General features: G+C 44.9%; 2 protein-coding genes across 5 annotated transcripts in view; both read right to left on the bottom strand.

Annotated features, from left to right (window-relative positions):
- Positions 1-7670: 7670 nt before the first annotated feature.
- Positions 7671-12436, bottom strand: sinhcafl (SIN3-HDAC complex associated factor, like). Of its 3 annotated transcripts, none has more exons than XM_048973145.1 (6): positions 12277-12436; positions 10908-11084; positions 10622-10721; positions 10387-10498; positions 10054-10204; positions 7671-9947 (listed from the first exon to the last, which is right to left on the bottom strand). In XM_048973145.1, the coding sequence occupies exons 2-6, from the start codon at positions 11033-11035 to the stop codon at positions 9782-9784; spliced, it is 657 nt and encodes a 218-aa protein (XP_048829102.1). In that variant the 5' UTR covers positions 11036-11084; positions 12277-12436; the 3' UTR covers positions 7671-9781. The 3 variants fall into 3 exon arrangements, with proteins under 3 accessions (XP_048829102.1, XP_048829103.1, XP_048829104.1); XM_048973146.1 differs by lacking the exon at positions 12277-12436 and adding an exon at positions 11925-12269; XM_048973147.1 differs by lacking the exon at positions 12277-12436 and adding an exon at positions 12208-12246.
- Positions 12437-13238: 802 nt separating this feature from the next.
- LOC125705968 (DENN domain-containing protein 5A-like) overlaps positions 13239-17045 on the bottom strand; it is a 33909-nt gene continuing 30102 nt past the window's right edge. For both annotated transcript variants that reach the window (XM_048972367.1, XM_048972368.1), the window contains 4 exons: positions 16699-16781; positions 16425-16548; positions 16123-16291; positions 13239-15121 (listed from right to left, as the gene is read on the bottom strand). In XM_048972367.1, the coding sequence (XP_048828324.1) occupies positions 14938-15121; positions 16123-16291; positions 16425-16548; positions 16699-16781 (560 nt within the window). In that variant the 3' untranslated portion in view covers positions 13239-14937. The remainder of the gene's footprint in view (positions 15122-16122; positions 16292-16424; positions 16549-16698; positions 16782-17045) is intronic.

Here is a 17045-nt window from a genome sequence, read left to right as displayed (position 1 = left end):
GTGTCGCTGCTTATTGTAAGTGATGTCAGGTGGGCATGACAGATCTCCAGGTCCGGAAAAGCATTTTCTTCTGGCATTAATCAAAGACACATTTTACACAGAGAGACCGAAGCTTGGGGTCCGAGGGACCCGGAGCATTTCTGGGCGATAAGGGCCTTGTTCAAGGGCTCGACAGACATGTGACTTTTCTGCCAAGGATGGAGTTGGAACCAGTGACCTCCCAATCACAGGCAATTTTTAGAATCAAAAGGTAAAGCAGTCAAGAGAGTCTCCCCACCGATCTTATATTATATGTTTAACATTTTTAGATACGCGTTTGGTGATACAAGGCCCCTTTGGCATCTTTGGCTTTGATCATGAATCCATCCATCCATTTTCCAAACCGCTTATCCTACTGGGTCGCGGGGGGTCCGGAGCCTATCCCGGAAGCAATGGGCACAAGGCTGGGAACAACCCAGGATGGGGGGCCAGCCCATCACAGGGCTCACTCACACACCATTCACTCTTACATGCATTCCTACGGGCAATTTAGCAAGTCCAATTAGCCTCAGCATGTTTTTGGACTGTGGGGGGAAACCGGAGTACCCGGAGGAAACCCCACGACGCCATGGGGAGAACATGCAAACTCCACACACATGTAACCCAGGCGGAGATTCAAACCCAGGTGGTGTGAGGCAACAGTGCTAACCACTGCACCACCATGCCGCCCCTTGATCATGAATCCAAACCCTTAATGACTAATCTGTCTCCTGTTGACCTCTTTTTCCTACTGGAAGGTAGCTTGGCTTTCAAAGAAGAACGCCGAGATTCTTTGAGAGGGGACAACTTCCTCCTTCCTCAGATCCCAACTGGGGTGAAGAGAAGCTGATCCACATTAATGTACTGGGATAGACAGGTTTTCAGAATACGGATCACGTACAGGGCACAAGACTTTTTGGTGTCATGGCTGAGAAAAAAGAGAGCGGGTGACCCTGGTAAACATCCTGACAGAAATGATGCCTAGACAGAAGTCTGCTTTGCTGTTGGACAGACGCGGGGGCAAACTCTTTGGGATTGGTATGTTGCAACCAACCAGAGCACGGCCGATAGCATCAAAGTCCACCGTACACCTATTAAAGTGTGACGTGTTTATTTACTTATGAGATATTTATCATTTAACTGCTAGGCAACACTGACAGGCAAAAAAAACGCATTAAGCTAATTAAGCTCTCTGTAGAAAATCAGCAGCGAAATTTATGCTATCATTCGGAAGTAAATGTAAAATGCCGGCAATTTGGATGAATTAGGCCAAACTTCTGTTGGCAAAGACTCACGGGTATTTAAGGGCAGAAATACCACCTGATCGAAACTATAAAAAGAACTCATGAAGGTTCGTATATGTGATCTAGTCACACACAGCAAAACAGCACAGGGTTCCTGTGACCCCCCCAGCCACGGTCCCTGTTACCTTTTAATGAGCAGGCTACACACAGAGTTTGATTTAGAAGGCTAAACCACTTCCTGCCATGTCTAGAGTGAGAAATGTTGCCCAAAGGGCCAATCAGACCCTGCATCCATGGCAACAGAGGCCCCACTCAGGGCTGAACTGGCCAAACATGGCTGACTTTTTGGTTTATTTATTTATTTACTTATTTATTTCCAGGCCGGCTCTAGTTAGGAAATCCAGCCGCATCTCTTGCTGAATCTTCGTCTAAAGATGTTTGTCCTGGTACAGATTGACCCGGCAGCTGCAGCCAGCAGGTGGCGTCATGACAGGGAAGGATGGGGAGTTTCCCGGCACCCTGGACTGGCGTCAGGGCCCCTGTGCTCAGCTGCCCGTCACATCTGATTGGTCACGCAGATGCTGGGATCCACTTAGTGGGATGAATATTTGATAGCCAGCTCCCTGTCGTGGGTCCTGTCTCTTCCTGTTTCTGTTTGCAATCCCAGCATGCCCCACTTCAGCCTTTCAGAGGGACACTCAGTCCTGCATAATTTAGGCGAGTCCCATCTCCAACTTGTCAGACACCAGGCCCCCAGGCGTTGGTGAAAATGTGCTTTTTTTAGTCACATGGTAGGGGGGGGAGGGGAGGGAGGTAACATACTATCAGTCAAATACAGGCAGTGCAGTGGTCAGCAAACACATTCACAGGGTACGTCGCTACAATCATGTAGCAATTAACTATGCCATGACTATCTGTTCAGCTTTGATACTTAAAGCAGTGTATTACACTGGTCATTGGTTCTGTTTTATTGCTAACCAGTTGGTTGTTGTTTCCTTACCTGTCAACAACATATGTAGCTAATTCTGGGATGAACGACAAGCTATTCAGTGGCTCTATCAAATAAAGATATAAATAAATAAACACTAGGAAATGATCGCTACTGGCCCAAAGTCATGCCGTGACCCTAGCTGCAGCCGCCCCGTCGCTGGACCGGTGTTACAGAGGGAGCCTCTCGCTGTGTGGGCTTGTTCGCTCACAGCCATTGATACGGACTCAGACGGAACCGGAGCCTCATATACATGCACACCTGCAAACCGTACGTCAATAAATACACTAATGGGAGCAGCATGCTGAATGTTTTAACAGATGCCGGCTTCTGAAGTTTCCTGAACCATAAATGTTGCGTCACATCACATCCCAAGACAAGCCCCAGAAAACTAAAGGCGGGGATGTCATGAAAATGTGAAGAAATGGAATTCAAGCATTAAGAGCAGATATCAGGTCTACGGAGAGCATCTGGAAGCTTCCGGGCTGAAGGAGTCCTTTCTGAAACCTGGTAGGGAAACACAGATGATTTTATAATGATGTTAAGTTTCCATCCATCCATTTTCTGGAATTGCTCGTCCTATTCAGGGTTGCAGGGAGTCCACAGCCTATCCTGGAGGCTGTGGGTGCGGGGGGGGGGGGACAACCCAGGATGGGGCACTGCCCCATTGCAGGGAACACTCACAATCAAAATTACTATAATTTGAAATCAGCCATCCGGAGCACTATGCAGGATTTAATAACTTGATGCACTAATTAAGCACAGGGGCCTGCATAACAAAGCCAGATAACTTAGCCCAGACTACCTTAAATCTGACAAGTTATCCGGCTAAGCAAGAAATCCTGTTTCGTGATACAGGCCCCAGGACATGGTGAGATGTCCTTGACACCTAGCGGATGCCCTTTGAAAGTGAACATGGAGGCATCGCAGATATCTGGAGAGAAACACCAGACCTTATCCGAGGCCTGTATTTACATGCCAGCCCCCATCCACTGCTTAATGCCTTTTTCCCAGAACTGAGGCCCACACAACTCCCTGGATGCTATACAGAAATGTGACAGTACAGGTATAAATCTCGAGTCTGCACCCAGAGAATACGTGTGTTCCTGGCAGCTTCTGGAGTGGTTTTCTGCTTTCTGATGTTAATTTTTTACCAGTAGTCTTGACCTGGAACATGCAGAACCTCTAATGATTTTTGCCTATACCAGAATGATTAATGAAGTAAGGTTAATTAATCATCAATACTGCAGAACCAAGTCTAGGACTCAAACCTTACAGTATGGCTTCCAGTTCAGCTCATCAACTGCTAGCACACCTGCTGGCCACAAGGGGAGACAGCACAAAGGAGGAGGTGGGTCCTTAGCGCTGCGGTGATCACATGTCCCTGGCTGTGGTGAACTGCCTGCCCCACGCGTCTTTAATCATCAGCAGGGGTTCTTTCGCCCAACAGCGAGCTGGAGCTTTCACTCAAATCCATAAGGGTTGTGTTGGCGAGGTAATCGGAAAGGGGGGAGGGGGGTTTGGAATCTGTGTTAATTGCACTAATCCCCCCCCCCCCCCCAAAACACTAGCAACAGAGTAAAAGCAACATTGAGACGCCAGGTCACGTCTTTGTCTGTGTGTTTTTTTAGCGACCACACAGGCAGGCCTGCTGGAGGAGGTGGTCTGGAGGAGGTGGTCTGGAGGAGGCAAAGAGGAGACGGTGAGGGAGTTATTTACAGGACATCGTCTATTGCACTTCTCCGCGTCTGATGGCGGCCCAGACCCTTATAAGTCAGGGAAAGTGCAGTATGGCACCGTGTGTATTCTGGTGGGCAGCCAGTGGGGGCGGCGTTAGGCTGGAGCGAGCTTTTAAAGGACAGATTCATCCATTATTCCAAAAACTCCATCTGAGAATGTTTATTTAACTGCTCAGCCTTTGATCTCAGTGTAAACCGGCATCCACTGCTCCCAGTGCCAAGTGTCCATTTATGGAGAACGTCCAACGCATCGCTCCCCAGACCGTAATCCCCTGGACTTCTATCATACCGCTTTTCCACAAGCGAAAATCGCCGCTCCGGATTCTGGGACGTCCTGCCCCGTTCTGTGATAGGCCTGTGACGTCATCGTAGAACAGAGATGTGGATTTACGCGACTGCGAGCCAGGGCTTACGGCCAGATGTTTTCCTCCTGGCTGGGTCCCTGTTCCCGTCGTCCCACTCTCACCACATGGAGGCGCTGCGTTTCAAAGCGGGTTGGGATGCTGCGCTCGTCATCTGAAGATCACTAGATTAAATTCCAGCGGTCTGATCCCACTTTCTCAAAAACAAATGCATGTCACATTAGATAAAAGCATATGATACATAATAATAATAATAATGATGATAGGGTTGCCACCCAGCCTTCAGCAAACCCTCCTTTCTGGTGAATCAAGTGACCATCACTGCAGGGTAAATGACTCTAGTTCTTCAGTTTAGCTTTTCTCTTTTTTTCCGTTCACTTCACACATTTTACGCCTCCTGCGTTTGTGAAGATGTAACAGTGGACTTTCGGCTTGTTGTATTGGGGAGGTTGTGGACTGTGGGCTGCAGAGGAGTCACAGGGGTATTTTATTATCCTGCTACGCCCCTCAAAGGGACACTGAGACCTCTGCGAGAGTCCCGTACCCCCATGTCACTGTCCATTTACCCAGCGCCTACGCTACTTGGACGCTTGAGTGAAAAGCCGCTCACCAACAGCTGCCCAAAGGGGTCCAGGATACTGAAGCCGTACCTTCTCCAGCTTCCAGTAGACGATGTTTGCCAGTGGTGTAAAAGTTAGATAAAAATGGAAAGAGGGAGTGACCCCCTCCCCGCTATGCTTATGAGTTTACAAGCTCCACCCACTGTTGATGCAAACCACCTGCCTTGACCTCTCCCTGACTCTAGCCCTCTCCTGTAGCTTCAAAACATTTTAGGGCCTCGCAGGGGTGGCCCATGCAGTGCCTGTATGATTTACGTCACAGCAAACACGAACCGTCCCCATATAACGGAAGATTTAACTCAAATCCTTCAAGCACTTCCTCCATCTGCTAACAGACAGCAACGATAGGAAGTGTCAAGGTTTATCTATGGGGCAATGTCACCACCGTAATTCTAAAGGGCAATCTCACTACGTGCTTAACTTTGATGCTATAAATATAACTAACGACGTAAAACTTGATTTCTATCGACGAACATAGTTTGCCTCAAGATATGATTCACTGTGTTCGAATAAATCTCATCCCACATTTCAAACCAGGATAATTAACAACTTTCGGTTTCCCGTAATTCAAGAAAGAGAATGCAGTTATAGACTATATGGTAGAACAATAAAAACAAGAATTTTGTGTTTTTTCCAGCTCTTGCAGCGGGACTGATTATTGGAACAGGGCGATAGCTAGGAGCTTCGGATAAACTGCGTAGCAATGCTGGCACCTAGTGGATAAACGCAGAACTTGATATTTCTCTGGCATTATATTTAAGCTGCAGGACGCAAATATCAGTGAAAAGCGCTGCGACTGGCCATAATGGAGCTTCTTTCTTGATAAGGAAACGAACTTCATCCCACCCTTATATCAGTGGTGTAGGTCCACCAAAAGGAGGTTACAGTCTTCAACGTTGAACAAAAACTTGAAACATTAACCACACAGCACAGCTGATGCAGGAAAAATATTAATGTTTATCTTTTCTCTTCAGAGTCATTGCCTTTGAACATCCATCCATTTTCCAAACCGCTTATCCTATTGGGTCGCGGGGGGTCCGGAGCCTATCCCGGAATCAATGGGCACGAGGCAGGGAACAACCCAGGATGGGGGGCCAGCCCATCGCAGGGCACACACCATTCACTCACACATGCACACCTACGGGCAAGTCAGCAACTCCAATTAGCCTCAGCATGTTTTTGGACTGTGGGGGGAAACCGGAGTACCTGGAGGAAACCCCACGACGACATGGGGAGAACATGCAAACTCCGCACACATGTGACCCAGGCGGAGACTTGAACCCGGGTCCCAGAGGTGTGAGGCGACAGTGCTAACCACTGCAACACCATGCCGCCCCCGCCTTTGAACATACATAATGATATTAATAATAGTATTAAATACTATTATTATTACTTGTCTGAGTGTAACTGTGTAGGCTACTGTTTGGCAACTGATATGTTCATTCCTATTTATGAATATGTGACTCCATAATGCCTCAAAACACATTAATAAACTCCGTCACTCTTTGAAAGGAAGCGATGTCGGTTCGCGATCCGCGCTGGTGGGCGTGTCCTGCGCTGTCACTCACCGCCTGCTTCACCCAATGGGTAAAACGGGACGCGGGATAATCCCGCCCACCAAAGCCTCATTTCGCCATACTTTGACCAACATTGTTGACTCACCACAGTCTAAAAAGCAACTTTTAACCTATAAGACAACTGAAAATACAATATTCACTGTTGCACGGTCACTACAACAACACTGTGCTGATTGTGCAGTGTACGATGTCTTCGGGAGTTGTTTTATGGCCAGATAGAACGACAGAGAATGAGAGATGCTGTTGTCATTGCATGGGTGGCTGTGGCACGGAAACCGTTTTCTTCATAAAACACTCTTGACATCTCAGCACTGAACCTGACCTTGACGGAAAGAGTTATATTCTCGCCTGTGCTTCCTAAGAAGTGCTCAGCAAAGACAATCGTAACAACGGTTGAATGTTTACGTTACAGTATTTCTCTTCATGGTGGCTCGGCGCAATAACCGAACATGGTGGACAAATGCAGAAGGAGAACAACGGGCCGTGAGCTGGAGGCGTGATCGGCAGCCCCGGTTCGCTGCTAAACCAGATGCCGGATGTGCGATTCGGTGAGAGGTGCAGGACGTGATGGAATCGTGCGATCATCGATCTGCAAACCTGGCTCCCCCTCTGGGGACTCTGCTTGCCAGTGTGCGTGCAGTCGTGCCATTTACGCATAAAATAAAGCGATTTTTCAGGAAATACCAAAAATACGTTAGAAAAAGGATTTAAATGCTCTGATCAATGTTAAAGCACAACATGAAGTATTACTATGCTATTCGGTAGCTTTTCGGCCGTCGACTACATTGAACGAGCGCTCCCAGCCGTTTGCTCGTCTGCGCATGTTCGGATTTGAACAGGAATGTCAAATGTGCCAAAATGAAGTCCAACAATATAATATCTTGCAGGTTAAAGTGTGGTTACTGCGTTGACATGAACCTAACGTTAAATCTGCAGTGACTTTTAAACGAAAGTTAAAATCTAAAAATGGTATTTCAAATAAAACGCTGTCATTTGGCGCCGCCCAGTGTTAAGTATAGTAAGACGATATTAGATAGTATTACAGGTTAAATGCTCTCATGGAGCAGACCGAACAATAATTACCGGAAAATAATAGTAAAAATAAAGACCAAGAAACAGCACTTTTCCCCACATTTTATTAACATACAAGAGTACAGCAGATATAAAATAGCATCAAAATTAAAAAGTGCATACATATAAAAATGAATAAAAGTATTTACAGCACAAAGTGTGCGGAGAATATGTTGAAAATAAATTAATATAAATTAAACGCGAGTCCAACATTTGTCACAGAAAATCACGGCACGGTTTTCCATTCTTTAAGGCACATTCCTTTCATTGCCAGAGAGCCTTGTCCAAAAACTGCAAGGAAAGCTTGAAACAATGATTTAAAATGTAACCCAAGATCTATATTGTGTTATTAATTCCTATGTATTGAAATTGCAGAAGCCAACCACTTCTAGGCCAAAGGTGATACAGTCTAGTGTCCCCCCCCCCCCCACCAAAGAACATTATCCGGATGACAATTTGATGGATGCAGCCCATCTGAATACAAGTAGTGTAATAATAAAAAAGACTCACACATGCACTTCTGAGTGGTACGGATACAAGGCGCGGAAGATAAAGCTTCATTCAATTGCTTTTAATTGGCCGACTCAAACATCAGGCAATAAACACAAACGCGACATTGGTCACAGAATTATAAAAATGGGCTTTGGTGCTCGGTATTAACTTTCACGGAGGGTTGCAATTTATTATTAGCCTCCCTAGATTAGAAGTCCCCAAGAAATGACTGAACAATTCAAGAAACCAATTTCCTGTTGTTTACTGTAAAGGGACTCATAACAAATAATATTTATTGCAATAAGGAGTAGATTTGGTTTTAAGCTGAAGTTCCCCTGAATGACACAAACAGGGAAACACCTCGGCCGTGTTTAGGCTGACGGATCCTATTCACACACACAAAACGTGCCGGTAACATGTAATAAACAAACGTCTGAAAGCCAAACAAGGACATGTAGTTCTCACAATACCCTTTAATGTTTCTTGAATCTGTCCAGTGCCCAAAATGGCAATTTTACCACCATGACCAGTGCTAATATCATGTCATAAGGTCGCACCCACCCGTATCATTACAGATCTTCACAAAAATGGTACAATCTGAACAAACATGAGTTATAATATTTCACTGTAGAATCATATCCAGGCTAGAGGTTTATCCGTCCACTATATGCAATATTCTTAACCATTGTAACTATTTACAGTATTAATATTTTACAGTATCAGTACACCACTTTGCATCAGTTTTTTTGGAAGACGACATTCGTGTTAATGCTCATCGCTATTTATAGGCAAATACAGGAGTGATTTTCTGCATATCATCTGCTGCAAATACGCAACACCCGTATCAAAGGTTGTGCTGTAACCCAAGCCACTTGCTCTCCCCTAGTAAAACGATCGCCGTGCCGTCGTTGACAGGTAAACGGCGTGTATGACATGGAACCAAAACCAGCTTTTAAGTGGCACAGGGCGGTGGGGGTGTAAAAGGTCGCAAGTGAATTCCCGACAAATTCCAAGCCGCTGCGTGTGGAAGTCTGTCTAATTCTGAAACTTTTTTTTTTTTTTTAAAAAGGCAGCAAAAATAACTCAAAGCGAAAGCAACACTTAAATGGGGAACAAAGAGAATGGGAGGAGGGGGGAAACACAGGGCAAGTGCTTCCAAAATGATACCACAACGTGGCTTCTAGTAATAATCAGCTCAAATTTACAATGAGCTACGGGATTCACTGCTGGAATTCTGCTCACATTAGTACAAACCTTTCCCCAGACTGCAGGAAACGTAACCAAAACAATGTACAGGAGGCAATCAACGCACTAGAGTATAACTTACAAATGCAGATACTGGCGATATATATATATATATAAAAAAAGAATGTACAGACAAATGCATAAGAAAAACCTGCCTTTTAAGGCCATATATATCTATGCCTCCTGGGTCCTATAAATATCTCACTAATGCCCATAGTTTAAAAACATCTTTGTCTTTGTTATCACAAAGAAAGAAAGAAACAAACAACTTTACAAAAGATTATTATAATAGTGACACTAGCTCCAACTGACTTTCAGCAAACTAGTAAGGACCAGGTCTCGGGGGGCTTGGGGGAAGGGGTGGGGTGTAGTCTGCCACTGGAGACAAAGCTAAGGGATGCTGAGGAGGACCTCATGGATGCCAATCACCAGCTCTCCTTCAGGTCCTCTGGCAGAGGGTCGGGGTGGGCATCAGGAGGTGGTGGCAGTGTCTCCTGCTTCTTGGAGCTGCAGCAGGGTTTGAAGAGACGGGGGTCGATCATCACCTCGCCAAAGCGACCCTTGTAGACGATCCCACAGCACACCTTCTGCCTGGGGAGGGAGGAAGGGGGCAGAAACGTGCAGATATCAGGCCTACAGAATCCGGAAGCACCCGTGTTTGGTGCCCGTCGGCTCCCTCGAAACTCCTCCTCCATACCTCTTCCAGTAGGTGAGGTCCAGGAAGGAGAAAAGGGCCGGGGTCGAGTGTCTCCGTTTAGCCTCGACGTCCGAACCGTCATCCGACTGGTTGCTGTAACTGGGCGACTGAGAGGGCGACGTGCTGGAGGTTGTGCTGTGGGCATCCGAGTCTAAGGTACAGGAGGAAGACACGGCATCAGCGAGCGACAGAAACAGTCACCTTTCCCTAATGAGCGTTTCACAAAGTTCAGTACCGTGGTACAGGAAGAGGTGCACAGTGTACAGAACAAGCAGCTTACTGGCTCGTACTCCAGAAGGGAAACCCTAGGATAAGAGAAAAACGCCAACTCACTCCGCCTCTTCAGCTTGTGTAGTTGTCCCAGCTTGCTCTTCTTTCCATCACTGCCCTTCACTTTTTTAGGTTTGGTCAGCTTGAAGCCAGGGCCCGCTCTTGCATCTACCACCTGGTCGTTCACACAGCACCAAACAAAAATAATAATCAGTACCACAATTAACCCCATTCGATTCCAACCATAACTCTACATTTGCAGCATAAGGGGATAAAAGTTGTATAAATTAGGATTTACATGACTCCAGTTCTTCTTGGATCCAAGCGGAAGTTTTTTCCATCTCTTCACCAGCAGGACACATGCATTGCAGATGTCTCCTACGCGATCTTCCACAAGCCTTAAGAAGGGGAATATTTAAATTATGTCATTACACAAATCCTAAATAACATGGTAAAAAAACAGTCTATTGTCATCCTGCAAAATGACAAAATAAAAACACGTCTATAAAGGTCGCAATAATTTTTAGGTATCAAGCTCAGCTTTGCAGCACATAACTCAAATAAAGATGCGCAGCGCTACTCACCCAAAACACAGCCTGAAGTTCTCTTCGTATCTGCTACTGTCCGTGAACCGAGAGCTGGACGACTTGGTCTTGCAAATGCAACAACCTTCGTGGCTCCGATAGATCTTGGACTTGTGAAAGCCAAACATTGTCGAATGCGATTAAGGTCTCAGAGAGGGGGTGGGGGAAAACGAGGATCTGCGAGCAGAAAAACAAAACAAAACAAAACGTGGAAAAACAAAAAGCAGGCAAAAGCATTGGCGCTATGCGATGGGCCGTCCCAGGCGCGCTGGGGGGCGGCAACACACGCTAGGCAAGGCATGTCTGCAAGGTCTCTTTTAATTAATTCGCCTGTTTGCTTAAATTATTTAACGCTTACAGCCGATAAAAAAAACACACACTTTTAATCAAAACGCATAGATGTCCCCAAACATACAAACTAATTGCTACGAATCTTACTTTGCACGTTTCACTAACGCAAGCTTTACAGACCGCTCGGTGTAGCTATAAACTGTTTAACGTGTATTATCGCCTTAAAATTAAACCTCAATGTTGTCCAGCGCCAAATATGACAAATAAATCTGGCCCAAATCCCAAAAGGCGCTCGAGACATGCGGTCGTCGACGCGCACATTTCTTTGCAGTTATATAACAAATAACTCGCTAAAAACCAGCGCGGTTAAACTCCACACATAATAAATAAAATGCTTAGATTTAAACAAATGTCTACACAACGCGGCCGCATCCCTGCCTTAACCTGGTGTAACTGTATCCATCAGAATATCTAACTCTGACGCCATCATGCAACAATCAAAGGTCCCGTCTTAAAAAAAAAACGCATATGCGGAATGCCCGAAACACGGTGCTCACAAATAAAAAACAAACATCAAATTCGACTTTAGCCGAGTTAAAATGATTTTCCATCAATTCACGGTACAAGTCCGGTTAACCGAAGTCGAAATGACCTCAAACAAAAAGCAGGAGGTTTTCCCCCTTTGAAGGCACGCTGTAGCGAGCATGCACACAAAACTTCGCTTACATTTAACAACAGCTTCTGCGCCCAATCTATCTGGCGTCTACTGCAGCCCAAATCAGCCGCGTACGGACCATGCCTGGCCATAAGCTCGTCTTGGAAAAGTCCAACTTTCGGCCACGGAAAGCGCGAAAGCCCTGCGTCCCACACTTAGTTTTTGTTACAGCCACGCCGCGCGCCCCATCCACGTTCTCCTATTGTTGTGCGCAAATGATCACCTTGCCCAAGTGTCTCCGTACACTTTTCAGCATGCGCAAGACATTCATTAACTTTCCCCATCCACACTTACGCCATTAAATTGCCCGCTGACAGGTTGTATCGAGACAATGCCACAAACGTCAAAATAAACACGACTTACCGAACAAAACTTTGAATCGTTGCTGTTTTCTCGATACGGCACTGCGCATGCCTTACTACAACTGCATATAGCCTTACATTAGAATATCATTAGCATAAAAACATTGACACGGGTGATAACGTCATAGGAAGGCCATATAAGGATTGCACGGGTCTCGTTCAAAAAGAAATACAACCAATGGTATGATGAAATACCAGACATTTAAGAATGTTGCATTCTGGGAATGACATGCCCGAGAACCAAATGCATGCAGTACTTCAAAGAAGTGGCGAATTAACAGAACTACATTCCCCAGAACACAGCAAAGGCGTAGAGAGCGAAACAAGAAGTCTATTGTTAAACGGCCTTTACGAAATGGCGCGAACGCGTGTAATTTGATATTTTTAAGAAGGTATTAATCAAGTAATTCTCAGGTTGTAATATACTATTTTTTTCTCACGTGTTAAGACAAGATATAGAGTTTGTAGGAAGTGAGCCTTAGAATGCACTACAAATTTCACACCATGCGTAGCTGTCCTTTCTTTTACAGCGTTGCCAATTTTGTGGAAGTGCAGAGCGAAATACTGTTAGAATGAAGAGAACAATTCATTCAAGATCACACTCGAACCACTCCTCCGCAAAAGTTAACTAGGGAAGCTTTTAGTGGCCCACTAGTTTATTTAGTTTAACTTAATATAGTGGTAATGAGTTACATGTGAAGCGATTTTACGGATACGTATCGTGCAGCCTACGGCCCCCATAGAAAGCTAGCGATCAGGGATTACGTGTAATACGTGACTCTGTGTCCCCATCGATATGCATTCGTTTGACTATCGTAAATAGGAACAGACATACGGAACAAAAAGAAGTTGTTTTTAAAGGTGATGCCGCAAATGCTGGCAAAATGTGGAAATCACTGAACTAAAAAAAATAATTAAACCGAGAGACAAATGAGAAATTCACAGGAAAACAACGCAATGGAATTTCTTGTTAGAAAATATTTTGTTTATTAATAAGAAGAACAGTTAAAATGCAATATCAACCTCTTACTACCAGTTACAGCTTTACACGTTTCCTACAGAAGAGAGTTCAAGAAGATTTAAAAAGAAAACCACTTTCTCAAGTAATGTTGTTAACTGGAATCAGCATACATTACAGGTTGTTTTGGTGTAAAAATATATATTACACTTTTACATAGACATTTCCAGGTATTTTTCTAATTACATTTTTACACTGTACACCATTATTCATCTATAATACACCACGTAACGCACATCTTTCAATCAATAGCAAAACAGACCTTCCCAAAATCTCACCCAAGAAACTGGTGCCCACAATAGCAAAGCATTACTGTGGAGAAAATGTCACATGTGCTTCTGGTAGACAGGAATCTAATATACTGCTCAGTATATGAATGGGAAAAAGAAATAGTATTGTCTTTTTCTTCAAAATCATAGTTGCATAGCAATAACAGCAGCAGTTAAGTATAGAAAAGGGAATGTTAAAATAAGTTAAGCTGAAAATGGTGGATCTCCTGTGAATTAATTTGACAACAAAATGCTATCTTAAATAAGGCCATGTCACTGTTGATGTGATTGTAGCATGTTCGGCTAAACTATACTTATGGCATATGATTGAACAGGTGGGCTCGTGACTGCTTTCCACTCCAGAACACTCAGCATTTACCTAGCAGATGCTTTTGTCCAGAGCCACATACAATTGAGAAAGCAGGGTTGGACTGGTGCAATTTGAGGGGGGGGCGGGGGGGTTAAGGGTCTTGCTCAGAGGCCCAATGGTGAAATCACTCTGCTGTCCGTGGGATTTGAACTAGCAAACTTCCAGTCCCTAGCGCAGCTTTCTAGTCCGCTGAGCCATACATCGCCCCCGCCCCCAGCATCCTGCTGATGGAATGGCAATGCAGCCAGACATCAGTGCCTGGTGTTTATCACAAGGGCTCACAATTTAGAGGTATCTTCAGGTGTGCTAATTCTGCCAGGACTAACAGAGCAAAATCAAAAGGGAGCTCATGTTCGCCAGGGCAGAGGATTACAGTGTCATCAGTGAATGGCTTATAAATGGCTTATAATTACAACAGCTACATTAATAACACACAAATAAAACGGCGTCTTCTTAACCGTAGTAGTATGATTCGTGTAGTGACATGAGGGCACAATGTTTACAAAAAAAAGAATTGTTTGCATTGTCACTGAAAAACTAACACTTTTAGAAAGCTTAATTTCCACCTTTAAACCAAAATGTCGGATTCCTCCCAAAATTAGTACTTATAAAGCATTTTTCTATATTTGCTTATTTGTTAAAACCTGGTAGACATATCAAAATAATACTGTTCCTCTCTGAAAATATACGGCATGTATTTACTTAATTTGCGTTAAGTATAGCAATAGTTCACATTATTATCTTTCATTAATACAGTTTAGACACAATGGAAACCAGAAGAACAGTATCCGTGGTAACAGCACATTTTAGAGGGTAAACATAATGACACTTTTGAAAATGCTCATTGCACTTATTATATGGCAATTATAACAGTAGCTTAAAAATAAGCTAAAGCTTCTTTAAGTCTCAGTCTTTTTTTTTTTTTTTAAAAAAAAAAGTTCAATCTTCCTGTAGAACAAAGAATTGTCCGTGCTTTTTTCAGGTTATCAGAGAGCTGCGGCAGGGCTAAATACCTATGCCCTTGATTAGTGAGGCCTCCAGGGTGATATTGAAGTCCTGTAAAGTTTGTAGCACTCGAATCAGAGAGTTCACCAGAGTATGATCCTTTAGCATGGCAGTGTCCTCATACATCTGTGCCGTGATTGGACAGTCTGCCAGGAGAGCGATCCAATGATGCAGCAGGTGGTCTCTAGCGGGAGGCAATTTCACATATTAGTGCCATCTGGCTTCATGAGACTAAAGCAGACAGTGGCTACGGGCTTAAAGTTTTCCATGGGGTAATCTGACGTGGATTATTATGTAACATTTCTGTTCTGTTGTACACACACACACATCTTTTTTTGCCGTTTCTGCAAAAAAAGTTTTTTTTGCAGGGACTCTGCTAATTATTACATGTACATAAGCATTCTTGCTAGATAAATATTGATCAGCACTGTCATAAATTTAGCTGGTTTTTATATTGATTAAACTTTTTCCTCAGCCAAACCAAGCTCAAAGCAGAGGGTCAAATGCGCTCAACAAAAGAGTGACTGGCCTATGGGTGTCTTAAGTCTCATGGTGTGCCACTTTAACCTCACATCTTAACAGAACGGTTGATGGCTATCTGTGAAAGCATTTCGCAGAAAACGAGCTATCATGGTACGAGCAAATAGACAGGGGGCTGGCAGGGTAGAGCAGTGAGTGAGCTGGCTGGCTGGCTGGGTGGGTGGGTGCCCTCCCCCAGCCCCCCCCCCACATCATGTGGTGAGACAGGAAAGTAGAGGCAGGCTTGGGGGGGTGGGATGTTGCTCTTGCTGCTGTCAGCCTGCCTTCTGTGTAGGCAGCACAGGCAAACATCCTCCAATAGGTCCATAATTGTGTTATTATAACACTTCATATCGCTGCTCAGCTTCAAGATACTGCTCCTTGTTAATCTTATACTATTATTGTATTTATTTATTGTATTGTTTGATTTTACTGGTCGCGAACTTGTCATATTATCATTTTATAGTCTGTAAGGAGGGTGCACAGGGAAGAGTTCGATTGTACTCAGTACATTGTGGTCTGTGCGTGTGACAATAAAGCTTTGAATCTTGAATTCTTACATGAAACATGCAACAAGATGATAACCCATTCTTAGGATATGATGCAAAAACTGAGCAACTTAAGGGAAGAGTCTTGTGTTGTGGTCCGCGAGTGTGGTGCCCTCACCTGGCCCCCAGGCACACCAGCATCTGGAACTTGCCGTCTTTGCCGATGTTCCTCGGTGTGCTGTTGATCGCCCGCATGAAGCGGCAGAAATCCTGGACCCTCATCTGCCAGTTCTCATCCAGCTCCAGGTCCTTCTGCTCCGGGCTCTCAAAGTGACCCTGCGCCCTTTCTGGGAAGCACAGTGTGGGACATGACACCGGTTACAATGCCACGTGGTCTTGGATGATTCCAGGAATTTAAATGCATCGGTGAGAAAGAGCAATGAATTCAGGCGCGAAACTGAAGGCAACAGCGGCGCTTACCTAAGAAGTCCCAGATGAAGATGTTCTTGAAGAGACGTGGGGTCCTGAAACCATGCAGGAAGACCTGCTCCAGCGCCCAGACCAGCCCATATTCTCCACACAGCAGCAGGGTCAGGCTGCTCCTCTGCAGAGAAAGGCAGCACCACAGGTCACCTCAAAATATTAACACGCAGCAAGGTCGGCATTGTGAGCCAGCCTGTTGCTGGATTTGCTGCCTTCATAGCTGACGGAAAATGACAAATCCAAGAATCCACGGCCTCCTGAGTTCACTCACTTCTTTCTCCGGTTTGTGGAAGTGCTTGACGATCCCATTGATGGCCTCTCCCACTCCTTCCTGAATCTGTCCTGTGTTTAACTCTGGGGCAGGAGACAGTACTGGTTAAATGCACGCGTACAGTGTGCCCTGCATTGTTTAAGCAAGGCCTGTGTGTCAATTTCATTTCTGCATTTTGGATCCTGTGACATACTTTTCTTTATAGTTGAGAAATAACAGCAAAGCCTGACAGCTGACTGGCTACAAAGGCTTTTCCACTCACGCTGTGCTCATCCCTCATTGGTCTGACACTGAGCCCCTCCTACCCTAGCCCCGCCCCTTTGTTTTTTATGTCCTTTCACGCTCAC

This window comes from Brienomyrus brachyistius, chromosome 13 (assembly GCF_023856365.1).
Source record: "Brienomyrus brachyistius isolate T26 chromosome 13, BBRACH_0.4, whole genome shotgun sequence".
Classification (NCBI taxonomy): Eukaryota; Metazoa; Chordata; class Actinopteri; order Osteoglossiformes; family Mormyridae; genus Brienomyrus; species Brienomyrus brachyistius.
The sequence above is the reverse complement of the archived record's forward strand: the minus strand, read 5'-3'. Positions and strand labels throughout refer to the sequence as shown.